The 25,381-nt window shown below is 49.8% G+C and overlaps 9 protein-coding genes across 12 annotated transcripts; 5 read left to right on the forward strand and 4 right to left on the reverse strand.

The window, feature by feature from the left end:
• Nucleotides 1–800: 800 nt before the first annotated feature.
• PV10_06734 lies at nucleotides 801–3,308 on the reverse strand. 3 transcript variants are annotated; one of them, XM_016371560.1, is made up of 2 exons: nucleotides 2,856–3,308; nucleotides 801–2,796 (listed from the first exon to the last, which is right to left on the reverse strand). In XM_016371560.1, exons 1-2 carry the CDS (start codon nucleotides 3,003–3,005, stop codon nucleotides 1,438–1,440), a joined length of 1,509 nt encoding a protein of 502 aa, XP_016223853.1. In that variant the 5' UTR covers nucleotides 3,006–3,308; the 3' UTR covers nucleotides 801–1,437. The 3 variants fall into 3 exon arrangements, with proteins under 3 accessions (XP_016223853.1, XP_016223855.1, XP_016223854.1); XM_016371562.1 differs by having other exon boundaries at nucleotides 801–1,210; nucleotides 1,285–3,308; XM_016371561.1 differs by having other exon boundaries at nucleotides 801–1,185; nucleotides 1,235–3,308.
• An 835-nt stretch (nucleotides 3,309–4,143) lies between these two features.
• Nucleotides 4,144–5,181, reverse strand: PV10_06735. Of its 2 annotated transcripts, XM_016371563.1 has the most exons (3): nucleotides 5,061–5,181; nucleotides 5,001–5,014; nucleotides 4,144–4,911 (listed from the first exon to the last, which is right to left on the reverse strand). In XM_016371563.1, the coding sequence occupies exons 1-3, from the start codon at nucleotides 5,067–5,069 to the stop codon at nucleotides 4,560–4,562; spliced, it is 375 nt and encodes a 124-aa protein (XP_016223856.1). In that variant the 5' UTR covers nucleotides 5,070–5,181; the 3' UTR covers nucleotides 4,144–4,559. The 2 variants fall into 2 exon arrangements, with proteins under 2 accessions (XP_016223856.1, XP_016223857.1); XM_016371564.1 differs by having other exon boundaries at nucleotides 4,144–5,014.
• A 223-nt stretch (nucleotides 5,182–5,404) lies between these two features.
• Nucleotides 5,405–8,217, forward strand: PV10_06736 (uncharacterized protein). Its single transcript, XM_016371565.1, has one exon. It carries the CDS (start codon nucleotides 5,487–5,489, stop codon nucleotides 8,025–8,027), a length of 2,541 nt encoding a protein of 846 aa, XP_016223858.1. The 5' UTR covers nucleotides 5,405–5,486; the 3' UTR covers nucleotides 8,028–8,217.
• PV10_06737 (uncharacterized protein) lies at nucleotides 8,164–9,447 on the reverse strand (the record flags this gene model as incomplete). Its single annotated transcript, XM_016371566.1, has 1 exon — nucleotides 8,164–9,447. One exon carries the CDS (start codon nucleotides 9,445–9,447, stop codon nucleotides 8,164–8,166), a length of 1,284 nt encoding a protein of 427 aa, XP_016223859.1.
• Nucleotides 9,448–13,153: 3,706 nt separating this feature from the next.
• On the forward strand, nucleotides 13,154–15,385 carry PV10_06738 (uncharacterized protein; the record flags this gene model as incomplete). The annotated part of the gene is made up of 4 exons (XM_016371567.1): nucleotides 13,154–14,710; nucleotides 14,800–14,841; nucleotides 14,933–15,161; nucleotides 15,240–15,385. 4 exons carry the CDS (start codon nucleotides 13,154–13,156, stop codon nucleotides 15,383–15,385), a joined length of 1,974 nt encoding a protein of 657 aa, XP_016223860.1.
• A 110-nt stretch (nucleotides 15,386–15,495) lies between these two features.
• PV10_06739 (uncharacterized protein) lies at nucleotides 15,496–16,814 on the reverse strand (the record flags this gene model as incomplete). Its single annotated transcript, XM_016371568.1, has 4 exons — nucleotides 15,496–15,564; nucleotides 15,615–16,076; nucleotides 16,152–16,541; nucleotides 16,659–16,814. 4 exons carry the CDS (start codon nucleotides 16,812–16,814, stop codon nucleotides 15,496–15,498), a joined length of 1,077 nt encoding a protein of 358 aa, XP_016223861.1.
• A 3,305-nt stretch (nucleotides 16,815–20,119) lies between these two features.
• PV10_06740 (uncharacterized protein) lies at nucleotides 20,120–22,110 on the forward strand. Its single transcript, XM_016371569.1, has one exon. It carries the CDS (start codon nucleotides 20,337–20,339, stop codon nucleotides 21,132–21,134), a length of 798 nt encoding a protein of 265 aa, XP_016223862.1. The 5' UTR covers nucleotides 20,120–20,336; the 3' UTR covers nucleotides 21,135–22,110.
• A 183-nt stretch (nucleotides 22,111–22,293) lies between these two features.
• Nucleotides 22,294–23,671, forward strand: PV10_06741 (uncharacterized protein). The gene has a single exon (XM_016371570.1). The coding sequence runs from the start codon at nucleotides 22,554–22,556 to the stop codon at nucleotides 23,391–23,393; it is 840 nt and encodes a 279-aa protein (XP_016223863.1). The 5' UTR covers nucleotides 22,294–22,553; the 3' UTR covers nucleotides 23,394–23,671.
• A 524-nt stretch (nucleotides 23,672–24,195) lies between these two features.
• PV10_06742 (uncharacterized protein) lies at nucleotides 24,196–25,249 on the forward strand (the record flags this gene model as incomplete). Its single annotated transcript, XM_016371571.1, has 2 exons — nucleotides 24,196–24,486; nucleotides 24,585–25,249. Exons 1-2 carry the CDS (start codon nucleotides 24,447–24,449, stop codon nucleotides 25,247–25,249), a joined length of 705 nt encoding a protein of 234 aa, XP_016223864.1. The 5' UTR covers nucleotides 24,196–24,446.
• Between the last annotated feature and the right edge of the window lie 132 nt (nucleotides 25,250–25,381).

Raw genomic sequence — 25,381 nt, forward strand, 5'->3', positions numbered from 1 at the left:
AGTTTTCGCCATGCAGGATGACCACATTCTCCACATAACAGAGGAGTTCCGCTTTCAGTTTTTTGAGTCTGGACCCTGTGTCAACGGCTTAAACTGGGGACGTCTATCCTAAATTTGTGTAGACGCCATGGCAGGCATCACTTGAGTCTAGTATGACGATGAGATGAGCGGGGATTTATACTGATCTGTGCGGTAGATTGATAGCTGTGTGACTGCTGGGGAGGAGAGAGGAACAGGACCCAATCAAGATAGGGTGCATCGTTGCGTTCGTAGACCTCGACCTGATCAGTCCCCGTTGAGTAACTACGCCTTGAATGGCTGGCAGCTGCATCAATCAATTACACAGTAGTGGCATTGCTTGGTGACGGGTGGGAGCGAGTTCGAGAGTGTATTGGACTCTCATTATTGATGGGTGATGATCATGGATCAATTCCAACAGCGGGTGGAGACAATACAAAGGGGAGAGATGACGTCAAAACAGCCAATCATAAGGCCAGCCTTGCGTATGCCAAGATGCCCTGCATCAACTCTATCTGGTTTGCGAAATGCTTTTCGTCGTCAGTGCGATGTCTCTGGCAACGGTGGTGGGGATGCTTTTGTTGTCCCTGCAGTGAGGCTGATGAATATAGTTTGAAATGGATGTCCGTGATGAGATAGCGTATCAGCATACTCAGAAAGAAGGAGGTCGATATGGGTATCGCAGAACAAACTAGTTTACTCATCCAGCGACGGGATTCATTCGCTGGAATGATGCGATTACGCCAGGACGCATGGGAAGGTATCCAAAGGACACTCTTGCATCATCAAAAAGATCCTGTCTGTTTCAGATCTCGCATATATGCATTTCTTAGTGAGCATAGCAACGCCTGGAGCCGCTGAGAGCTTCAAAGGAATGGGCACACAGAGCACATTAAGGTTCCTCTGTTAATCTCCACCAACCGCACCAACTTTCGCATTCGCTCGTCATGACATCGATGAGCGAGTGACAAGTGGCCACTCTTGATGCACAATGATGGAACCTCCAGAATATCAACTCATGGGGGTTCCACTCCACGGTGAAAGGCTGCAAGCCCCAGCCTTGCAAGCCTACGTGTGGGTTGATTAAGCGTATTTCGCACAGAAAGCGACTGGACGATATAGAGCGCAAAACACGCTTCTTTTACTGACCACCTGTTTACTAGGAGCCTGTCAGGATTAGGGTTTGCTATGCCTGGGAGATACTCAGACAACGTACGTGCTACTGACCACGGGTGCGAGCGAACGTCGCGTCATGTCGACACATACCTGAAAAGTGGGTGAAGCATAACGTCACTGATAGCGTCATGATCTGTGATCCTCTGACTCTCAGGCTCGATCTTTGTAGAGGCACGACGACCATGGATTGCCGCGACTTTCAATGTCAAGATTGATCTCCACGGTCGATGGACCAGTGTTTTATCACCGGCCATATCCACCCATGTTCCCGTCATATCTCGGCTGAAACGGGGATCGCGTAGTAGTATGAGAAGGATTGATAGCTGGCGGCGGAGGTGGAGCAACGGGAAAATGTAGGCCTGGAGGGGCCGGGGGCCATTCTCCCTTCCAATTCGGTGGTGGAGGTGGGGGTATTGGAAATCCGCCGGGATGAAGGAGGGGTGGTGGGGGAGGGAAGGCCATGCCTTGAGCCAAAGGAGGAGGTGGCGGAGGGAAAGGCACTGATGATGCTAGAAAATTGTTCCTGTCGGCGGTGTTGGGATTTTGTGGAAAGGAGGGGGGGCGGCTAGGTGAATATGACCGAGATCTCGATCGATCTTTTCTTCGGTCTCGACTTCTGAAAGTCCTTCTTCGGGGTGAGAGCTGATCTCTCGAACGTGATCTAGACGATCTGGAAGACCTGGAGTGCCCACTGCTCGATCGACTGTAACGTCGTCGCTTCTGGTAATTTCGACCGCGACTTTGACTCGAGCTTCTGGATCGACTTTGGCGAGAGGAGCTGTCTGGGTTTTCCTTGCCACGCGCTTTCATCTTCTCACAGAATGCCAATGACCACCCATAATACGTGTCCCTTCTTGGATCGCCCGCTTCATCGTGATCCAACAGTTGCCCCATCTCATCCATCTCGTGCAACATGTCATCACTGTCCGTTCTGGTCGCTGCCTCGTCCTCCCTGTCGATATCTGCCAAAAAATCCTTGAGGGCATTGACGAGGCTTTCGTCGGCTGGACCGGCAGAAAATCGAAGAGGTCTTACATCTTCAGGACGGATCGACTGGGCACTATTGGGCACAATGAGTGGCATGAGGTTGGCTGCCGGGAGATCATGAAATGCGAGAGCGGGGTCTCCATGGGTGGCTGGCATCAGGTATGGTAAGTCCGAGACACCTTTGTGCACGATGGGTGTTTCGAGGTCAGACTTGGGGATTGGCACTTGTTCGCCAGTGATGTAATCATGCAATTGCTGAGGAAAATCACCGGTGTAATATGCGTTTACTTGCCATATATCTACCAGATCGTGCAATCTTTTCGAGATTCTTTTCTTCCGCTCGGCGGCACACAATTGGAAGAGCTCTATAACAAATGGCTGAAGGATATGTGAGATGGGGGGCTCGAGCGGAGCGGCCGAGGTGTGATATATTGCGTGATGTAAAACATCGTTCAGAAGGTATAGGATGTGAAGGCGACGACGCGAAATGCTGGAGGAGCCGTTGTTGGACGAATCGGGGCCAAGGTCCTTGGAAAATGAAACGAGGAATTTGCCGAGAGCAGCTGTCCTGCTAGAGGAGGATATGACATGCTCACAGAGCCACTGTTTACAAGTCTAGAACGGTTCAGTAAACCTGGTTTCGAAGATTCACGTCGCCCCGGGATCCTTCAAACCTGGATATTGTAAGGGGAGCATTGAGTGGAAACCACTTCAAGAGCAGAATGGAACTGCGTGAGGTCGTCGCGGGTCACCTTGGTCACATCTGGGCGAAACAGCGATGCGGCGAAAGTTGCCTTTGCCAGGGATAAGTGATGGGCAGTCATGACCGTTCACTAGGATGAAGTGGCGGTTGTTAAGAGACGCGCCTGGCTCTCGACAACGAACCACGAGGAGACGATGGAGAAAGAAAGAAATGAAGTTTGGAGGATGAGTGAGGCCTTGTCATGTGACTAAACATCCCATTATGGTTGTCATTTGAAGATTAACCACGTGACTTTGAGATCTGGAAGGAACGATGGAATGTCACGTGATGTCACATGGTTCGATTGTCGTCATTGCTATCGAATTGCGGCAGGTACGACTGCCAAGCACGGTATTCGGTATTATCGGCTTTGTTCCGCTTGCTGGTTTCAAAGTCATTACTCACTTCCCGACTGATTATTTGTACAAGAGATATCACATCATATGTACAATCATGTTGCGGGGACACATCGGGTAAAGTCGCCATCACAACGCGCTTCCCTCAAGGCACGAACCTGTTTCCTCAGTGTGGCATGATTATGAATCTAGACACGCAACATTTGGTATTTCGAACCTCTTCTTTGCAGCCATAAGTTCTACCGACTCAGACCACCTCTCCCTTCTCCACCAGGTATATAGTACCAACCCCATTACTCGAACTCCTGGCGGGTGATACCGCATCACTCTCCCCCAACGCCCAGTTGACTCGACTTGGGCACGGTCTAGCACGCCATTTCTCCCCAAATCGACGCACCTCTGTAGCCTTGGTGGTGACCCTTCCTCTCATACTATTACCGACTTCTTCAGTCAGCGGTGCCCTGCCCTTCCCTCCCTCAGTCCACGCAAGTAAGAGTCCTGCACTGCTCCATCCAAGGCTGCACCAATCTGGTTGCTTGGAAATCATCCACAGATTACAATCCCACGCTCTTGCTAGGCTGTGAGGCCCTTCAAATACATGGTCCCCGTCTCCATCTGCCTGTCTTCATCATCCTCTTGCGCAGTCTGATTCTTACACCGACGCCTTTCGACTCCTCACCTCAAAACCCCCACCTTTCACCACAGGCCGCCCACCATGAGTCTCTCAGGCGCAGTCACAAACACACTCACACACTCCGCCGTTCGACACTTCTCTGCACAAGCACCCAAGCCAGCCACTAGGTTACAATCTACGATTGCCGGTGTGCTCATCACTTCCGCTGTCGTTCTGCCTTTCGTCCCTCCCGCCATCGAATCGAAAAAGGAACGAGACTTGGGCCATCCCAACGCGTCGAAAAAACACTACGCACCATTATGCAGCCACGCCTGATCCAGTGACAAATTGTTTGTTTGTTTGAATGCAGGGTTTCCCACGAGCAGGCGTTGACGGTGATTGGGTATCTGGGAACTGCATAGCCCTTGCATTGATGGTCGTCGGGCTCAATGATAAACTAGTATACAGCATAAAGGACTCCAGCCTCCACCAAACTCCAGTTGAAGAGAGGAATATGTTGAGCGCACTCATCAGATATCTTGGTTTTGTGCCCATCATCTGTACATGCCAATGTTTCAAGATGTGATGCTCAGCATCAGAAGTGAGCAACTCCTTTGAGAATATCCAGCCATGCTTTCCGTTCCACGCCGTCTATGCCTTGCATTTTTCAGCTAAAACGATCACCTTTCTTTCCTCGGAACGGCTCGGCGGCTTCGTACTTGCTCCTCTCACGAACACGTTGCTCTCCAGTGACAGGCGCATGACTGACTGCGGCTACCTCTTCACTGATTTCGCTGCTGGGACTGCCGGCGTGATCGAGGACTTCGGGGTAAGAATTGGCCTTGGCCTTGCCTTTTGACTTGGACGACGGCTCCTTGTAGACGGATGATTCTATTCTTCGCAGTCGAGCTTGTTTCGTTTGTTCTGCCTCGAACCGTGCTGCTCGATCCGCGTTGATGGACTTCTTCGCAAAGTAGTAGGCTCCACCTCCGGCGACACACAACATACCCCAGCCATACCTAGAGAAGCGTAAATGTTAGCCAGTAGTCAAATTATGACCTCTCTAACTTCATCCAAGACAAGCCGTCAGTTCGCGGGGAAGAAGTACCAAGTTGATCTGATCTGTGTTCTTGTTAGCGCAGAAAGACTCCATTTCAAGACGACTTACTGTATTCATTATGCCGCGATTGATCAAGTTAACTGCAACAATCAAAGATTGTAAACGCTTCCACAGGGTCTGTCCACAGAATCTGTGCGAGGAAAATTGACAGGGTTGTTAGGTGACTAGCAATGACCTCCAGATGAAAGAGTCCTCGAAATTGTTCCGGGAATCACCGGTAGACTAGCGCAGTTGCTCCTCCAGCTGCCAGTTTTGCTACGGTGAATCAAAAGCCAACTGACCCGTCATGCCATCCAGTCCCTCCGGGTCAGGAACAACATTCCGCCGTAAAATAGGCATTAATGTCACCGTCCGTCGTCTTATTTGTGACCTCGCCTCACCATCTATGACACATTCTTTCTTTATTCATCAGTCTTCTCTGCTACTGACTTTCTCCTGGTTCCTGGCATTCATGGTCCTATCCCTCTGTTGAGCATGTCGCTCAAACGAAAAGCCCTCGAAGAGGGCAGTGCCAGATCCTCGAAACGCTCCACTCCCGCGCCCTCCACTCCCATCAGCCTGGAAAGTGACGATGAGTACGAGGGCTCAGACGCCAGGTCGCAGGATGGCAGCGACAGCGAGAAAGAACATATACGGAAGGCGAGGGCAAAGCTTGATTTCAGCTCTTTTCAAGGCTCCAGACATAGACAAAAGCCATCCATCTTCGGCGAAAAGGACTTCTCGTGGCTGTCTCTCAAGACTGACCATGATAACCGCCCGTTATGGATAGACCCAAATGTCTCAATTGGATCCAAGAAAGGGCCTAAAATCACCCTCGAAAGCTTCTCCCCTTTGTCTGCCCAGGCAACCGATCTCCTCACCACGATCGCCGAGCCCCAATCAAGACCTTCCTACCTCCATGAGTACAGATTCACTGAACACAGTCTGTACGCCGCTCTATCGGTAGGTCTCCGTGGTGAAGACATTATCCGTGCATTAGAAAAGTTATCAAAAACTCCAGTACCGCAGACTGTAGTCGATTTCATCAACAGACATACCAAAACCTATGGCAAAGTCCGACTTGTCCTTCGAAACAACAAGTTCTATGTCGAATCTGACGAAAGAGAAATTATTGATATGCTACTTCAAGACTCCGTCATCGGACCTTGCAAGGCCGAAGGCACCACCGTGGAGACAGGCAAGATCCAGACCAAGGCCACAGTCATCCAGGGAACCACCAATGCCAAAGGTATGAGGCAGGCTGACCAAACGTCAAACATTGAAATCCCGCGCGATGATGCCATCAAAGATAACGAAACTATGATCGCTGCTCTGAGAGACGAGGAAGATGAAGAAGACAACTTCAAAGAAGCGTCCAACTTTGAGATCGCCGCCAACAAACGAGACACGGTAGCCAAACAGTGTCTCGATATTGGCTATCCAGCTATATCAGAATACGACTTTGCCAACGATCATATCAATCCAACACTTCCCATTGACCTGAGGCCCGCCACCCAGATCCGTCCATACCAAGAAAAAGCTTTAAGTAAAATGTTCGGCAACGGTCGTGGCAAAAGTGGCATCATTGTTCTGCCCTGCGGTGCGGGAAAAACCCTGGTTGGTATCACAGCGGGTTGTCATATCAAGAAAAGCATCGTTGTTCTGTGTACAAGTGCAATGAGCAGTTACCAATGGGCGAACGAATTCAAAAAGTGGTCAGATGTCAAAGAAGAGGACATTGCTGTCTTTTCAGCATCAGAAAAGCGGCGATTCAGTGGTAATGCAGGCGTACTGGTCACGACATACTCTATGATTACTGCAGGCGGCAAACGTGCCCATGACACACAACAGATGATGGAATGGGTCTACAGCAAGGAATGGGGCCTCATGATTTTGGACGAAGTCCACGTTGTGCCAGCCAAGATGTTTCGAAAGGTCGGAGAAAACATTCGCTCCCACTGTAAACTGGGTCTTACTGCAACCCTATTGAGAGAAGACGATAAAATTACCGATCTCAACTTCATCATCGGCCCAAAGCTGTACGAAGCCAACTGGATGGAGCTAGCTGATCAAGGCCACATAGCCAAGGTCCAATGCGCCGAGGTTTGGTGTCCAATGTCCATGGAGTTTTACCAGGAATATCAAAAGGAAACCACCAGGAAGCAGGCTCTGTATTACATCATGAACCCTGTCAAATATCAGGTCTGCCAATATCTTATCGACTACCATGAGAAACGAGGGGACAAGATCATTGTTTTCAGCGACAACTTGTTCGCCCTCCAACACTATGCCATCTCCATGAAGAAACCATTCATCTTTGGCGATACGAGCAACCAGGAGCGCATTAATATTCTCGAGAACTTCCAGCACAACGAACTTATCAATACTATTTTCCTGTCCAAGATCGGTGATACATCGCTGGACCTACCCGAAGCGACTTGTCTCATCCAGATCTCGTCACACTACGGATCACGACGTCAGGAGGCTCAACGTCTCGGCAGAATCCTTCGAGCCAAGCGACGTAACGATGAAGGCTTCAATGCTTTCTTCTATTCACTCGTGTCAAAAGATACCACTGAAATGGCTTATAGCGCCAAGCGACAAGCCTTCTTGGTTGATCAAGGCTACGCTTTCAAAACCATCACCCATCTCGCAGGCATGGATGAAATGCCTGGTCTGGCATACACGACTGCCCATGAACGAAACGAGCTTCTCGCCCATGTCATGTTGCAGCAAGAAACAGCAGCAGAGGTGGAAAAGATCGACGATAACATGTGGAGTCACCTAAGTGGTGGTGGTAAAGCAGCTGCAAAGGCCAAAGCCAAGAAACTGCAAGTTCGTCGCTCTGCCGTTATGATGGCAGATGCTAGCGGTGGTGGCACTATGGCTCCAATGTATCGTGAGCAAGAGAGAAGGTCTAAGAAGAGCCAGATGCCTGAAAGTGAGTGGTTCAAGAAAGAAGCTAGACGGCGAGAATTGGCAGCGAAGAAGCGAAGAAAAGAGCAAATGGAGCGAGAGAGATCAGGTGCCGATTAAATCACAAGATCAAACATCGATACGTTGATGTAAACATCAAACAGACGAGCTGTAAAAATTATGTGGCGCTTCTCCCACCTTCGTGTACATGCATTTTACGTCGCAGTTAGAGAAGAGTTGTGAGATTTAGCCAGGCCTAGTTAAATTTGACGACAACTTTTGGCACAGGCGGGATCATCTTGAGTTTGGCCAAGTCATCAAAGACCTCGAGCAAGACCTCTGACGTGTCGACAAAGCCGTGAAATCCCAGTTTGCGTGCCTTGTCGGTGCTGAAAATCAACGGGCCAGCTCTTGTGATGGCGCCATCCAAGAAACCAAAGATACGGTCAATATCTTTGAATTCTTTTTGCTGCAGGTCATGCTCCTCTGCAATCTGCTTCCATGCCGTCTGAACATGATCCTGGTTCGCCCAGTCGACGAAAGTGAACTTTCTCCTAGAAACACCCTTGCCACCATAACCTCTCGGATTGAATCTTGTTTCCCTTTCGATCCATGTGGCTCCAGTATCGGGGCCTTTCCACTCGATGCCGTACCAGCCTGCCAGCCTGGGCCAGAATCCTTCCCAGGTAAAGGCACTATTATCACAAGCATTGAACTTTTGGTTTTGGGCCGCTGACGTGAGCGCGCTCCACTCTTCCAAGTATGCATTCATCATGCTGGAGCTCATGCTTTGGTACATTTGCCACGACGCAATGTCGGCTGGGAACTCGAGCGCCGTTCCCAGGTGCCTGGCCACCGCTGCATACACCGCGAGCGGCATGGCCGCATTCATGGCCGCGTCCGGCACAGCTCCAAGTATGGGACCTGGCATCGCAATGGTCCAGCTTACGCCATGTTCCTTGCTATACTTCCAAAGTGAATCTTCCTGGGGATAGTAGAAATTGGGCTCGAGCTCGACCCGCGGATCGGATTCTTCTTGTGGTACTTTTGTTGGGCCCAGGTGAACACCATAGTTTTTGGCTCCTGTTTGAAGCATGAAATTCCGAGGTTTGATGTTGGCCTTGATCAAACCGCCCAGGAAGTTATCCAAGAGAAGCTTGTTCACGCGGCACATTTCATCAGCGTCGGACCAGAGGCCCGCTCCAGGCTTGGGCTCAACCTGGATATACGAGAAGAAAAACACATGATCAGCCTTGACGTTGTTTTCTTTCAGGGTCTGGGCGATTTCATCCGGGGATTTGAGAAAGTCTAGCGCGATGTGTTCGGCATTGGGTGGAAGTCCTCCTGGTACAAGGGGCGGGCGACGCGAGAGGCAGTAAATCTTCTTCCAACGCTCTGGCGATTGTGCCAGAACACGTAGCATATAGAAGCCTGAAATCCCATTTGCGCCTGTTATGATTGCCGTCAGGCCATTGGACTCGGGAGGAAAGACTGGCAGGCCGTGATAGATTCCCTTAGATTGAATCTGCTGAGTGGCCATGGCGAGACAGGTATCACCGATGGTCAGAGTAATACTTTGACACAATCTATCTTAACATGACATTGATACTTGTTATCTGCCCTCAGTGTCAATTGTTAATCTGTCGTATCCCTATCATCAAGTCATCGTCACGACCCTCGGCTCTGTCTCCAAATGGATGATGGCATAGGCTCCCCCGCATCGTCATGGTCAAAGATTGGCATCTTGGATTGCGGGGGGAGGAATTGATAGGCCCAAGGGCATTGAACAAAGCCTGTGACACGATTGGCCCGGCCTCGAGAGACTTACAAGTGAATTTGGTGAGGCTCAGTCCTCGGACGTTTGTGCGAAGAGGCTATTGTAAGACTCAAAGCTTCCCTAAAGAAATGGGCAAAGGTAATCATCGGCCGCATTTTGAAGTCTCAAGATTCTGCGTGTGATCCTTTCACTATGTATATTGGAAAACGGCCGAACAATCAGTGCGAATGTTGGTCCCGTTGAACCTTGGTCCCGCGTTCGAGCGAGGACGGCATTCATCTACCCCGTGATTACCGCTCTCTGGGGCCCCGCATTCCACGACCGCGGGAATCTCTTAATCGGTCGAAGTCAGTAGATCGTCGAGACGGTCAGAATGATCCTGGATTCGTCCCACATGGAGGTGTCTGCATTATATGAAACTGTGGTACAGGAGGCAAAAGCAAGAGTCATCTGGTTGAACTTCTTCAACTATACCCTTCGCCTTTCGTCCAGCATCGCAACAGTTTTGGTTGTCAGACTTCATCTCAATACCTCATGGAGTATCTGGCAAAGATGCAACATATAGAGGCCCTAAATCTACACGGGTATTGGATTGTTTTGGCTATCGCTGTCATATACGTGCTCGTTTCAAGTTTCCGTCTCACGGTTTGGAGTCCGCTGCGGAAAGTACCAGGTCCGTTCCTAGCCAGTATTTCCGGTCTGTATCGACTTTCGCTGGTCGCTACAGGCAAAGCACCATCAAGCTACGAGCGAGTGCACCGAGACTATGGCAAGATTGTGAGAGTCGGCCCCAACCATGTTTCGGTGTCTGATGCATCCGTAATCCCAACGATCTACGGGTTAGGAAGCAAATTTTTGAAGGTATGCAAGACAAGGAGAAACCAGTGTCGAAGGTTGGGCCGAATAAATGCTGATCTTGGTCATTGAAGACACCGTTCTATTCCACCCTGGCACCGGTATACAAGGGTAGCCCCTTGGACAGCATGTTCACCGAGCGTAACCCGCAAGCTCACAAGAACCTCAAAACTCCCGTCGCGCAATTGTTTTCGATGACCAATATGCGGAACTATGAGCCCTACGCCGATGAGTGCACTGCTATTTTTGACCGCGCTATGAGGGACCTCGAGGGCCAAACAATTGATTTGGCGATCTGGCTTCAGTGGTACGCCTTTGACGTGATTGCATGCATCACTTTTCAAAGGCGATTTGGATTTCTGGAGGAGCGAAGAGATGTTGACTATATGATTGAATCGCTGGACTTAGGCATCCGCTACATTGGTCTTGTCGGTCAATTCCCTGCCTGGCACCCCTGGTTAATGGGCAACCGATTCATTAGAGTCATCATGGACCGGTTGAATCCCGACAAGCCGAACCCATTGACAAGGTTCTTTGATGTCAGTTTTCACACCATATCCATTGTTTTCCCTCAGCAGCTGAATGTTAGCAGATCACGGAATCAGAGATTCAACGATACGATTCAATAGAGAAAGGGGGTGAACGAAGCGATTTCTTGGCTCAACTACGAGCGAAAGAGGCCAAAGATGGCAAAGTCTCGGACAGGGACATGCTGAACCATCTGACAAATAACCTGTGAGTCCACGTTCCATGGGTCATAATTCAGAGAACTAACCAGGTCCTTATCTTCAGGCTTGCAGGGAGTGATACCACTGCCATCTCTTTACGCGCATGCTTCTACTACGTGATCAAGACCCCGAGAGTTTACAAGCGCCTTGTGGCCGAGATTCTGGAAGCCGACCAAAAAGGGGAACTCTCCCCGTACATCACTTACTCAGAATGCTTGAAACTGCCTTATCTGTACGTCGTCACTAGTACTCAGCTGCTGATAACTAACTCCCTCCTCCTAGGCAAGCTGTGATGAAAGAGGCCATGCGAGTTCATCCTGGAGTTGGCTTCCCGTTAGAACGATATGTCCCGAGCGAAGGGGCAACGATACTTGGAAAGAACTTGCCTGGTGGAACTATAGTGAGCATGTCAGCTCCCGTGGTTCACCAAGACACTGCCATATTTGGCCCTGACGCTGCAGAGTTCCGGCCTGAAAGATGGCTGGATTCTGACCCGGAGCACATTAAATTAATGGATCGCAGTTTGTTAACTGTAAGTTGCCATCATCATCAAAACGGAAGTGCAAGTCAAGATTAATCATTTCTCCGCAGTTCGGGTATGGCGCCAGAACTTGCATTGGCAAGAACATTTCAATCATGGAGATGGGGAAGTTTATCCCACAAATATTGCGGCATTTCGACATCGAGTGGTCTTCTCCCAAGCCTGAATGGGATCTGTTCGCGGCTTGGTTCTGGAAACAGTCAGATATTTTGGTCAAGTTCAAGGTCCGGGAAAAGGTGTCTCGGCTTTGAACCAACGGAAATGTCGGATCCTGGAGCAGGGCGCTTTTTGTGTAATCACGATCAAATGAAACATGGGGCTAGCTTCTGGTTCCATCGAGAGCTGTCAAATCACTTCCCCAGCGGGAACTTCTCCTTGATGTCTTGATAGTCACCTCCTTGCGGGTGAAACTAGCAATCCTTGACTTCATACTCCTCAACGACATTGAAAGAGGGTTCAGCATGGTCAAGAAGATACCCTCGTCTAGCTTAATTCGGTCTTTGGACGTCTGGTTACCATTCCGGCCAGACAAGAAGTCTTCACAGAATTGCCTATCTGTGAACCAGACCTCCATGACAACATCTTATCCTGAGTGGTTCGAAGGTGAGGTGAACATGCCCGCGATTGGTGTCAGGTACCGTCGTGATTACCGCTCCAGCCTTCCTTGCTTCCAGCAATCTTGGTAGATCGGAATATGGACATCTTCGTGGTGATCCTTGAATTGTTGATGTGTAATGGCGGGATTACGTTTCATCGGTGTTATCAGTTTCACATGAAGTTGATCTCCCGTAGCCGGCTGAGAAATAAGTCAGCCTAAACTCTTGTCTCAACAAGTATTGCTAGAATCTTGAGAGTTCAGTATAAATCCTTGGCCTTGCCGTTACTGACTCCTGTCGATTATTGTAATACCATTTTTGCAGAAAACAGTCGGCAGGAAGCAAAACAGAATATAGCTTGTTCTGATGAAATGAGAAAAAGACGATGAGGATCCTAGCAACAACACCCTAGTCCCATAAGACGTCCAGACGTGTCTAGGTTGAAGTACCACGTGTCAGCAGAATAACCTATTCCTTACTTCAGACACAAGAGACCAAACCCTCCAGTGCCGCCGCCCCCATCCTCGGATCGGCAGTTGTCAAGGCCTTCAAAGCGGGGATGATTTCCCCAAAGTCGTTTTCCATAGACGTATGCATCTGGCCTGCGGCGCCTTTTCCAGTACACGCGTTGGGATCATTCCAGAAAGAATAAGCCAATCAGTTGCTTTTGATGTTTGCTAGCATGTACATCCTCGGCAGTTGATGATTTATCCGTTACATGAGAACGGCTCTTGACGCCATGATATCTGATGTCGCTCAAGAAGCCAGAGCACCCAGCCATCCCAACACAAGCCTTGAGGCTCTCCGGGAATAGTGCTTCTGTGCACAACTACGTACCTCACGCAAACAGAGAAGGCAAATCATTCATTCCCATGGCCGTCGACGTTCCCATCAAATACGTCCTTCAGTCTCTGCCTTGCAGCCTGCCAGTCGCCCGATTTGATGCATCTGTTGACGTCGAAAGCATAGCGATTCCATTCATTAATTCGTTAGAACAGCTGGTTCCCGATGTCCTAGCCACCAATCCTGTCTGGCGCGATTTGTTTGCACTGACGGGGACCTTGCGGACTATTTACTCTGCAAACTCTATCACGACCGCGTGGACCAAAACCCTCACACTTCGAGGGGCCCAAGGCTTCAAGTTGATCCCAGGCTCTGGGGCAATAGTTCGACCTAATTCGACTATCGGGTGGATTCAACTTGCCTTTACTTTCTCGGTGTCAAGACCACCAGCAGCTGAATGTCGTGGATTTCTCACACTGCTTCTAGACCAGGATGGGGATTGGAAAATCTGGACCATAAGAACCATTCTTGAGCAACTGGTTGGCTGCCCAAATGTTGACTTTCTCCCGACTGTCCCTGCCGAAGTTCTGAACAGCAGATCGACTCCCAGTTTCAATTCCCAAGCCACGATTGTAAATGGCACGACGCCATTGCCCAACGAAGGAGGTGTCGACCAGGCGCCTCCGCCATTGGACTACGATGTTGTTATTGTTGGAGGCGGACAAGCTGGTCTAAGCACGGCAGGCCGTTTACAAGCTCTCAACATCCGTTATGTTGTTCTCGAAACCCATGAACACGTGGGAGACAATTGGGCAACCCGATATGAGTCAGCCAGGCTACACACGCCTCGGGACTACAATCACCTGCCTTTCAGCCGCACGTTCGATCCCTCGTACCAGGACTTCCTCGACAAGTACGATCTTGTCAAAGGCTACCAGTACTATGTCCGCATATTCGGCATTGAGAAGAACATCCAGTTCCAAAGCACCCTTACAGGCGGATCCTGGAATGCAGACCGTAGAATATGGACGCTTCGAGTGTCCAAATTAGGAAGCGAACAGATCCTAACATGCCGCCACGTTGTTATCGCTGTTGGCGGTGGAGGACAAACACCGCTGATGCCTGACTTTCCCGGCCGCAAAGAGTTCCACGGTGAGGTGCTGCACTCCGTTGACTACCGTGCCGCCGACCAGTGGCGAGGCAAATCGGCGATCGTGGTTGGAACGGCGAACACAGCTCACGACGTGGCTGCTGACATGGTTGACGCTGGCCTCAAGTCGGTTACAATGGTCCAACGGAACCGCACATATGTGCTTCCTGCCGAATACTACAAGATCATCTCCGAACGAATGTACAATGGAAAGACGCCAATTGAAGATGCAGACAGGGCACAGTATAGCCAGGTGACAGCAATATCACGCCTACTCAGTATGGACGCTTTGAACACCATGGCAAGCAAGGAGCCCGAGAGGTTTGACGCACTTGAGAAGGTGGGGTTCAAGGTAGAGCGATACGGCGATATTGTAAGTGGTTTCGGCACCTTGCGAATATCATTGAATGATCGCATGTCTCCGCAGCTTATACAATAGGACTGACTCTCAACCCGATATAGATCTACCAACTCACTGAGAAACTTGGCGGGCATTACATGGATGTAGGTTGCTCAGCGAAGATTTCTCAAGGACAAGTATGACATGCATTCGAGAGCCCCAAACCTTTGATGCTAACAAATGTTCTAATCACAGATCCGAATCAAGTCAGATTCTCTGGCAACACACTTTACATCCAATGGCCTGGCATTTGCGGACGGCAGCGAGATTGCTGCCGATGTAATTGTTTTCTGCACAGGATTCAGAGGCAACATGCGGACCAACGTTGAAGAGTTATTCGGCAAGGAAATTTCTGCACAAGTAGATGATTTCTACGGGCTGGATTCCGAAGGGGAGCTTAAGGGCGCCTTTAAGCCAACAGGTCGTAAGTCTTCCTTCGCATTGTCTCATGATCATGACAGTGCCACGAGAAATACATTATCCTTAAGCTCACGCGTAACAGATCACGGTCTTTGGTATATAGGAGGGCCAATCGGCCACAGTCGTTACTTTTCGAGACACGTCGCTCTCCAGATCAAGGCTGACCTCATGGGCACACCAATGCCAATCTACCATGGCGAGGGGAGGTCTGAGAAGGACGAAGGTTGAGATCTAGTTTCACAGATGCAGTCTAGGATAGTGATCTGCGCCCTCATGGTGTCGCGATAGATTTAGGAGATGTGGAGAGGCTATGCTTTAGCAACAGACCTGGCTCGAGATCATAATTTTACATCATATCCCGCGTCTACTATATCGATGACGATCTTGCCTATATGTTTCGCATCGATCTAATATTTCAATGTTAGAATACTTCGACCATATCGTGTCCTAGTCTTACCAGATATTGATAGGCATCTTTGGCATGATCGAGATCGAATCTCGCAACATCTACCACAGGCCGAATCTTGAAGGTATCAATTGCTTTGTTCATAGCCTCGAATTGAGGCCTGCTGCCAACAGCGACGCTCTTGAGGTTGCAGAGTCTCTGCCGAAGATCCCAGAAACTAGGTGTAGGTTCCTTGGGGTCTTGGTCGTCAGGACTTCCTCCAAGGAAGCCAATCAGGTGGATATCACCTGCTGTCCGCACTGCTTGCAGGCTTTGTGCCCAGTTGCTGGGACCACCAACATCCAGAATGATATCACAACCTACTTTACCTGGAGTGAGCTCACGCACTTTCAGCCCCCAATTTGGTTCTTCTCGATAGTTAACGACATGTTGTGCGCCCAGAGACTTCAGTAGCTCGACCTTGTCGGCTGATGAGGTGGTGGCAATGACGTGGGCTCCGGCAGCAATAGCGAACTATCAGATAAAAGGGCAGAGTCAGAGTTTTCTGCATAGAGGACCAGTAGTCTCTGGGGCAATCTTTCGGCATACCTGTAACCCAAAGAGGCTGACTCCTCCAGTCCCTTGTATCAAGACATAGTCTCCCGGGGCTACTGGCCTATCGCCATGAAGACAGCTCCAAGCAGTCACTCCTGCACAGGTCAAAGTACTTGCCTCCCGCCAATCGAGATGTTGAGGGATGTTCACGAGGCCGTGCTCGGGAAATATCCCGTATTCACGCAAGACGCCATCTGCTTCTCCTGCGAGGGATATTCTTGGTTGCTTGCGGTTTGGGCGGCCTGTGTCACCATCCTGAAAGAAGCATGTGGCGATCCGATCACCGAGCTTGAACTCAGTGACGCCACTACCTACGTCAACGACGACGCCGGCGCCATCGGAGCCTGGAACTACTCCGGGTGGTTGTGCACGAGGATATTTGCCCTGTCCGAGGCGCAATAATTAGCGGTCAGATCCTTCGAACGCATTTTGTGGCTGCTAGGTGCTCGTTATGTCTATTGGTACAATGATGGTCTGTAGAAGAGGGAAATGAAGTCTTACCAAGGCCATAGCCAGATCACGGTAGTTCAGCGACACCGCCTTGAGCTTGACCAGAACATCGTGTTGACCTAATGCTGGAATAGAGACAGTCTGACATTTCAGACTGTCGAGACTTCCACTCCCATTAAGAACCCATTGCTTGCTTTGGATAGGCATCTTTGGGTAATCTTCAGCCATCTGCTTGAAATTGGAGGAGAATCTCGTTACGGCTTTGAGTGTAGGGAGATGTAATGCAAGAAATAGCCAGATAAGACTCGGCACAGCAAAGCTTTGCGGCCCGCCATTCGGCCGGAAAAATGCCCCAGAATCATAATCACACCCGAGAGCGAATTGCGGCACAATCTAATAACATGATCAGATACTTGCTGGCGCAATATGACAAAATGCACTCATAGTGAGTATAAAGTATACATTAGCCGCGTTGAGCAAATCTAGTCAATGGAACATGTTCAAGAATGGCCCGTTCGCAGTCCTCGGTGATAACCAGCCGCCACGAAAGACTGGAGATGTCTCCCCTTACCAACAAGAAGAAACCTTCTGTCTCTACGCCCAATAGCAATACAGCCACATCATCTAGAATGTATGCAAGGCTCAGCAAAGCAATGATCGGTGTTCTGTAATTGCTTCGAAGCCTTTTGCCAAGGCGGGGTTATGTGTACTCCGTATACATCAACCTCTATCGCCGCTAAGCCCGTCGAGTATTTGCAATGCTATAACTCGAGCCGAGCCCCCTTCGACCAAGAGCTTTAGTGTAGATCAGGCCCAACAGCTACGACTTTGATTACACTTCATCAGAGATATCGCAGCATGACGACACCACCAGCACCTATACTGACGACACCAGAAGCACCTCTGCCCATATCACCCTTGGGGCGGCATCGCCTCCTCGCCCCGAGTGCTGGAGTCCTTGTGAGTCCACTATGTCTCGGTGCAATGAACTTTGGCACAGCATGGGAGAACATGCTTGGGAAATGCACCAAGGAGACTGCATTCGAGATTTTGGATTACTTCTATGAACAGGGCGGCAATTTCCTGGACACGTGAGTCCCCGCTGCGTTTGGCGCGTGTCAGAGTGTCATAGATGCTGATCGTCGACAGGGCCAACGACTACCAGGCCGAGCAATCAGAGCAGTGGATTGGAGAGTGGCTGATGTCTCGAGGGTCGCAGCGGCGAGATGAGATGGTGATTGCTACCAAGTTCACTAATGGCTTCAAGGTGTTGTCGGATCCAAGGCTTCAGCAATCCAACTTTGGATCCAACAATTCCAAATCCCTGTTGACCAGTGTAAATGCATCGCTGCAGAAGTTGCAGACCAGTTATATCGACCTGTTGTATGTTCATTATTGGGACTTCACTACGGGCGTGGAGGAACTCATGCAAAGTCTCAACCATCTGGTGGCCAGTGGAAAGATACTGTACCTTGGCGTCAGCGACACGCCAGCCTGGGTCGTTGTCAAAGCCAATGAATACGCGAGATTCCATGGACTGCGACCATTCTCTGTTTATCAAGGACGATGGTCTGCAGCGGTACGAGATTTTGAACGAGACATCATTCCAATGTGTCTGGACCAGGGAATGGGCATTGCACCGTGGGGGGCATTAGGAGGCGGGATGTTTAAGCCGACACAACGAGGTGGGATAAGTGAAGCCGGGCGAAATATGGCGTCCCTGTCTCTCGGAACAGAAGAGCAAGTGAGTCGAGTATTGGAAAGGATTGCTAACGCCCGCCGCCGACCTGTACCCTTGATATCGATTGCTCTAGCATACGTGATGCACAAAGCACCTTATACATTTCCGATTGTTGGAGGCAGGAAAGTGGAACATCTCAAATCCAACATTGAAGCGTTAACTGTGAAGCTGTCGCAAGAAGAGATCGAGGAAATCGATGGAGCATATCCGTTCGATCTTGGTTTTCCCATGAACTTCGTATCAGGTGGGAAGCGGTCTCGGATTCAAGGACCAGAAGATATCGTCTTCACCAAGAGAATGGGCCACCCGGATTTTGTGAAAGGTACACAGCCAATCTTACCACTGGCAGAAGCTGAGAACATCGAAGGCGGAGAAAGATCTGAGGCACTTGGCTATCGCATTAGCGATGGCGACTGAGCAGGTATTAGGGCAGATGAAAGATGATGTGGAAAATGATAGGATGGTCGCCTGTTATTAGCATTGAGGCGTTTCCTTCCGGTCCGTTTCTATCTAATTACCGCCTGATCTGCTTCGTATCTCAGACGTTCGTAGGCTTAGCGCTCGGCGGTGCTGACCTCGACAACCAAGCTAAGCAAGATAGATTCTTGGTTAAGCTTGCTCGAGGCTGTCTCGATTACTTACGGAGTAGAGTGAATGACCTGTGTCAAAGTGCGCCCTGCCCACCTCCGGTTAACGTTCCGCCAATTACGGAGTATAGCATGGCTGGATCGACCTTCGTCAGACATATCACACATCTTTGCAGTCATGTCATGCACGTACACCCATTGTAAATGAATGCATGATTACCTTCAGCCCGACCCCTCACTACGAGAGTTAATACGTTCTCCGTAATGCTCAAGCTCCTGCAGGCATGGGTTGTTGTGCTCGCAGATCCCTTGCGTCCAGGTCGGATAGAACTTGCCACGGAAGAAGGATTGCTTCTGCTCCCTCATCCTTGTCTTCGCTAATTAACGCCATTGCCATTTATGAAAGAGCCTTGTCCAACGATTGCCCCTATCTACTGCGTTGATATTCTCTTCATTAACTGATTTTGTTGGATAAAAAGGTACCATACATATGACTAGTAGCGCAAAGCTACCAGAGATTTCTCTTTTAGCTGGCCTATCAAAAAGTCTAACAGTTGCCTTCTTTCCAATATCACGCTACGCCGATACAACCAGAGGGCTATCAGTATTCCGCTCTTCCAGTTGAACTGGGCTCGGCCAATATCACAGTAGATGTTGTGCAGGAGCCTCATCAGTCGCACAATCCACTCATTCAACCAGTCAATCAAGTCAGCACAGGAACACCGTGTCCATCTGGCGAACAAGACCAAAATATAGGCAGGTCTTGTTCAATACCCAAAGAAATTCTGACCCGAAAACGCCAAACACCCATCAGTGCTGCCTGTTGTACAGAACTCATAGAACCCTCACAAATCCTCTCTGCCAAACCAGAGACTATTTGGAAGAACCAAGGTAAGAAGACAAAGCCCAAAAACTCGAGAGAGCTGCCTAATCAAATCCCTCACCGTCAGACCCGTTGGCCGTGTCACTGTTGGTGCCCTCTCCTAAGACGAAGTGAGTTGAGGTCCTCAGAAAAGCTCTTTTCTAACTACGGACGGAGCCTTAGAGGTGGAGATGGCAACGAAATGCCGATGCTTAAACTCTCCGATCCGATTTAGTCACGCGGATTCTTTGAGCCTAAAAACTAAGAGTCACAAACCTCCTCCGATCCATAAATCATCTGGACGTACCACTTGAAAGAATTACCACACAGTTGGTACTGTCTCCGCCCAAGTGTAGCCGCATTGGGCGGGAGCCTGATTTGTCTGGAGTTCTCAGTTTAGTACCCCAAGCATATGCTCCGATCTATACATTTCTATAACAACCAGTTTCCCTCCTCTATCAATTTTTCTCATCTTCTCATTCCATATCTACTCGTCCATATCTATATCCATCACGACTACACTCACTCATCCCGCCAACATGTCTGTCGTTACTCACATGGAGACCAGCAAACACACCCACACGATCATCTTCCTCCACGGCCGAGACAGTGACGCCCAAGAGTTTGCGGACGAGTTCTTCGAGAGCGAGGCATCCGAGCCTACTGGGAGACCACGCACCCTTCCAGATTTGTTTCCAGGTATCAGATGGGTGTTTCCCACAGCACCAGCTCTTTACTCGAAACGCTTCGATATCACGATGTCGCAATGGTTCGATATATGGTCAGTCGAGGATCCTGAGGAGCAAGTCGAAATTCAAAGGGATGGATTGAAACAAAGTGTTAGCGCCTTGCTGGAGGTGATAAGAACCGAAGAAACTCATGTGCCTCGACAAAGCATCTTTTTAGGAGGTATAAGCCAGGGATTCGCGACAGCGTTGGCTACCTTCTTCGCAAACGGTCAGGGGTTCGCTGGCCTAATTGGCCTATGTAGCTGGATGCCTTTCTCCAACCTTGTCGAAGATCTCAAAGCATCTAGTGCCAATGACGAGCAGCTTTTCAATGCAGTTCAGAGCATTTACTTCGGTCATCAAACCACGAAAGAACCATCACCGCCGTTCCTCCGGTCTACTCCCATCTTTCTCGGCCACTCAATCGATGACGACACTGTACCCATTAAGAATGGAAGGCGAATGCGGGATGTCCTAGTGCATTCCTTACAATCGAACGCTCAATTGCACGAGTACGCGGATGGGGGTCATTGGGTGAACGAGCCTCAAGGTGTGGATGACATTGTGAAATTCCTCAGTCTCACCATGGGGAACCCTGCGAATCTCTGAGGATGAAATAATACCCGTCGAATCCACCATCGACATTCTGCGTGTATAATGATACCAAGAGGTATTAATCAGATACAGTCAACCAAGCTCAAGCACAGACATCGGCTGGTGAACTCACGTATGCCAGCTTGATCAGCTTGTTCGAGCAATTTGCCATGGTTTTCTTCCCGCCTGTTTGGACCCCCCTCTACGACAATATCCTCAGCATTCGGTCGCATGTGCCTAGCATTATCTTGCGCAACTGCTACATCATGATCGGATTCGGTTGGCTCTTCTCATTAATCGGCTTCATTACCACCCTATCGATCCTAACGCACAAGAGAAAGCTGATAGTGTGTCGACAGCCGAGGACGTTGGCTTCACACGTTCTTTGTTTGTGCGGGAGCCAGAGGCTTCTTGACAAGGTGAAAGGCATGTCGCTGATGAATGAGAAGGATCTTGGACTTCATGTAGCAGGCACGGCGCACCGGCATCTTTTTGGGCTGGTTCAAGAGTGGGCTTGATGGGCAATTGAGTGTTAGTATCAAGAGAGGCCGATCGTGCATCTATATCAATTCCCAGAGACCAATCAGCCCGCAGGTACAGACAGATAAGCCAGACTGCAGCCTAAGTAGTCACTAAATCCTGTCTTCGTCCGCATCCACACGATTCGCGGCTGTTCGTGCCCTTCACCATCCGCTGTCTGTGATTAATCTTTGACAGATCGAATACAATGGCGGTTAGATGATGAGTTGTCGCTGGCTATAGTACTCAACTATGAAAGGAAGGATCAAGATAATCACAGAACAATGCCGAATATAGATAGACCAGGAGCGCCGAGTGCCCATCTTGTTGTCTGGAGGAGTTTGCCGTTCCCGGGATCTTGAGGGTGATCAACTCGCGTTGTGGAGCCAAGGAAGGCTTTTACAGTAAATATTCCAAGCCTGGAAAGCCTGCATAAAATTTTGAGAGACGACGACATGAACGACCTCTGGAGTATTCAGCATGATCAATGTGTAAATGCTGAGATTCAGCACGTGACATGCCATCCCCTTTACTGACAAATGCGAATCAGGCTGTCAGGGTCCGATGCACGTGACTACAAGTGTCCACGGGTGGCGCAGCTTCTCTCCGCCACACTTATCCGCCTATTCCGAAGCTTAAGTTGGACTTGGAAGGCGCGACTGGTGCAACAGAGGAACACTTACGTCACCCTCATCATACAAGCATCAGAAACACAAAAGTCAACGAATCGCTACAGTTTGGATTGCTTCTAAGCCTCCCTAGGAGCTTCTCGCTGTTCGAGCATATTCCCTCATCATCTCTTTGTTGTTGTAGGCATCTACACTGACAAGCATTCACCCTTTATTTCTACCTGGTCTCCTGCGTCACTCACAGTGCCATCCTCCACTTTCTACCCATTCCTGCAAGACATCCAACATGCCCGAGCCCTCTGAACCTCCCCCATCGTACGAGGCAGCCACCGGCTCCTCGGGCGCATCAACCAAACCTCAAACATCAACCCACCTCGAAGTACCGCAGGCCAAGAATGGCATCCCCGCAGAGGCCCGTCGATCTATGGAAGATTTACAAAGACCTCTGCCGCGAGGGTGGGTTCGACAATATGACCCTAAAGAAAACCACCAGTTCTTTGTTGATACGACGGCGAATCCTCCCATTTCATACTGGGAGCATCCTCTCGACAACGAACAAGTTCTCAAGAACCTAAGCTCTGAGGAGCGAGAGCGACTTCAAGACGAAGAGAGCCGGATGAGACAAACCCAACCGCCACCAAGCCCATCTATGCGACATGAATATCCTCCTCTACCCGAAAGACCGAGCGGCTCCAACTCTAAAGCTGAACCCAAGAAAAGCTTCGGCGAGAAGTTCAAGGACAAAGTTACAGGCATGACACATGATGAGCGAGTTCAAGAGCGTCAAATGCGGGATGAGGAAGAGCGACGATACTATGAAGCCCACGTCCGATTCCGGGAAGCGATGCAGAGAGCACAGCTTACCGGTCAGCCGCAGTTCTTCGCTCGAGACCGGGATGGACGGGAAATCTATGTGGAGCCACCCAATGGGCCTGGCTACGGTGGTTATGGCGGTTATGGAATCAACCCCTATACACGTGGACTCTATGCGAACCCCAACGTCAGATTTGTGCGACCAGCCTATGCATACAACCGGCCTTATGGTCCATATCGGGGTGGCGGCCTTGGTCTGCCTGTCGCCGGTGGTCTTCTTGGTGGTGTTCTCCTCGGCGGATTATTGTTCTAGTCCTGGGATGGAGTTCAAAGCATTGAAGCCGTGGATGACATATCTGCATGCTTCTGCTAGAGGATTTCCACCCTTTCAGGCGTTCTACTCGTCCTTCTCTTTTGTTTGTTCTTGCTCTATACCACAGCCTGGCGTTGATTGTTCTATTTTAGAGGATGAAGAGCCCTTATGACCTGATGCTGGAGTATGATGGGAGGAAATATCCATAGCCTTTAAGAATAAATAAGAGATTTTAATATTGCATCGCTGCCTGTGTTTTCAATACTCTCCATCTGTCCTGTCTTCAAAATAATTATACTCCTAACATGAGAGCTGAATCTTGTGACACGGGACATGTTGATAACAAGGCTACGAGGCTGAAACTATTGCCCCCCACCTTCCGTTGTCATCCAAACTTATCAATCGGCAGACCTTCCCTATGTAAGAAATTTCTGGACGCGGTAATCTTAGCCATGACACAAGGCGAACTGCTATGATAAGATGTGAGTCGATGATAATCTGTGATTTGATGTTGATATGACTTGTGAGTACTATGAAAGGCTGGTAGAACAGGTGAGGGTTTGATATCAGAGCCACACTACCACACTCCAGTCACAAATTCCCTTCATCTCTTCCACTTCGCGGAGACCAAAACACCTGTTCTTGGCCGCGTGCTCTCCCTCCACCCTCAACCTCATCTTATCTTCCTACCATCCTCCCAATACCCGCAAGTGGTCCACGGCGAGTAAGACCTTGTATATCTTGCTTGGGTCTTGACTTGCCGCCACCGCCACGAGACCCCGCCTCACTGTTCTTCTCCGTTGAGTTCATACCTCAACCATCCGGAGAGGTTGTGTAAAGACATCTTTACAGGTAGTCTCGGCGCTGCGACTCTCTTCTTATATACATTCCTCTTTTTCTCCCTCCTAGGTCACTTTGATTGCTCATTCCAACACTGTCAATCTCGCAACTTTCGAAATCTACTGGCCACGGTGCAATTTCTACCACACACCAGAACCACCACAAGGGCTATTCAGAGACTCCTTCTCCTCCATTGGTCCAAAGGAAAGAGCCATGGCTGACAACACTGACAACAACACTTGTTTCTTCTATGGTAATTCTCTCCTCATCCGATCTGAAATATAGGACTCCCACTCCTCTACCCCTCCTTGTCCCACAGCAAACTAACACTCTGGGTCTCACTTCCTCTAGGCACATTGATGGCTCCCGGTGTCCTCCACCGTGTAATCCATGGAACCGTCAACCCAGATCCATGGCAACGTGAATATCTGACGGTCCGGCCTGGTCTTCTATATGGCTTCCAGCGCCACCGTGTACGCTGGGCGGACTATCCCGCCATTATTCCACACGCGGACCCGAAATCATGCGTGCGGGGCACCATCGTATCGGGCCTGAAATCAGTAGACCTTGCTCGGCTTGACCTCTTCGAAGGCTCTCAGTACGACCGACAGACAGTCAAGGTACTTGTTCTGAAAGAAACCAAACTGGATGAGCCGGCACCAGAGCCCAAAGACGAGAAAGGTCACGGCCAAGAGGTGAACAACATCAACAATAACACCGATACCACCGAGGTCGAACACGTACTGGCTCAGGCATATGTTTGGATAGACGGAGATTCAAAGCTCGAAACCAAGGAGTGGGACTTTGAGGAATTCAAGCGAGAGAAGATGAATGCGTGGATGGGGTTGGCCAACAAGGCTGACAACCCGGATGACGTCGAGGTCGACGAAGGCTTTGCCGACGCCGACCGCTTCGTCGAAGGAGATGGTGAGGACAGCAAGGGAAGGCCTGATCCTATGGGTGGCCGAGGAGTCAACGGTCACATCAGTAGACAACTGTTTGGTTCCTCGGGCTGAGAATGTCAGGAATCTTTCTCTCTCTTTCGCGTGTATATTACACGACGAGGCTGAGGAGCAGGCATCAACCACTAGACGCCGAGAGATGGCAACTGCAATAGACATCAAAACTCTGATTCGAAAATCGAGAAA

Source organism: Exophiala mesophila (assembly GCF_000836275.1).
Source record: "Exophiala mesophila strain CBS 40295 unplaced genomic scaffold supercont1.4, whole genome shotgun sequence".
Lineage (NCBI taxonomy): Eukaryota > Fungi > Ascomycota > Eurotiomycetes > Chaetothyriales > Herpotrichiellaceae > Exophiala > Exophiala mesophila.

Excerpts from the sequence above, each read along its gene's own strand:
- PV10_06740 (XM_016371569.1), top strand. The coding sequence starts at position 20,337 with ATGTCTGTCGTTACTCACATGGAGACCAGCAAACACACCCACACGATC.
- PV10_06741 (XM_016371570.1), top strand. The coding sequence starts at position 22,554 with ATGCCCGAGCCCTCTGAACCTCCCCCATCGTACGAGGCAGCCACCGGC.
- PV10_06734 (XM_016371560.1), bottom strand. The coding sequence starts at position 3,005 with ATGACTGCCCATCACTTATCCCTGGCAAAGGCAACTTTCGCCGCATCG. Across the intron at positions 2,797-2,855 it reads GCTCCCCTTACAATATCCAG|ACTTGTAAACAGTGGCTCTG; the intron begins GTTTGAAGGATC and ends GAACCGTTCTAG.
- PV10_06736 (XM_016371565.1), top strand. The coding sequence starts at position 5,487 with ATGTCGCTCAAACGAAAAGCCCTCGAAGAGGGCAGTGCCAGATCCTCG.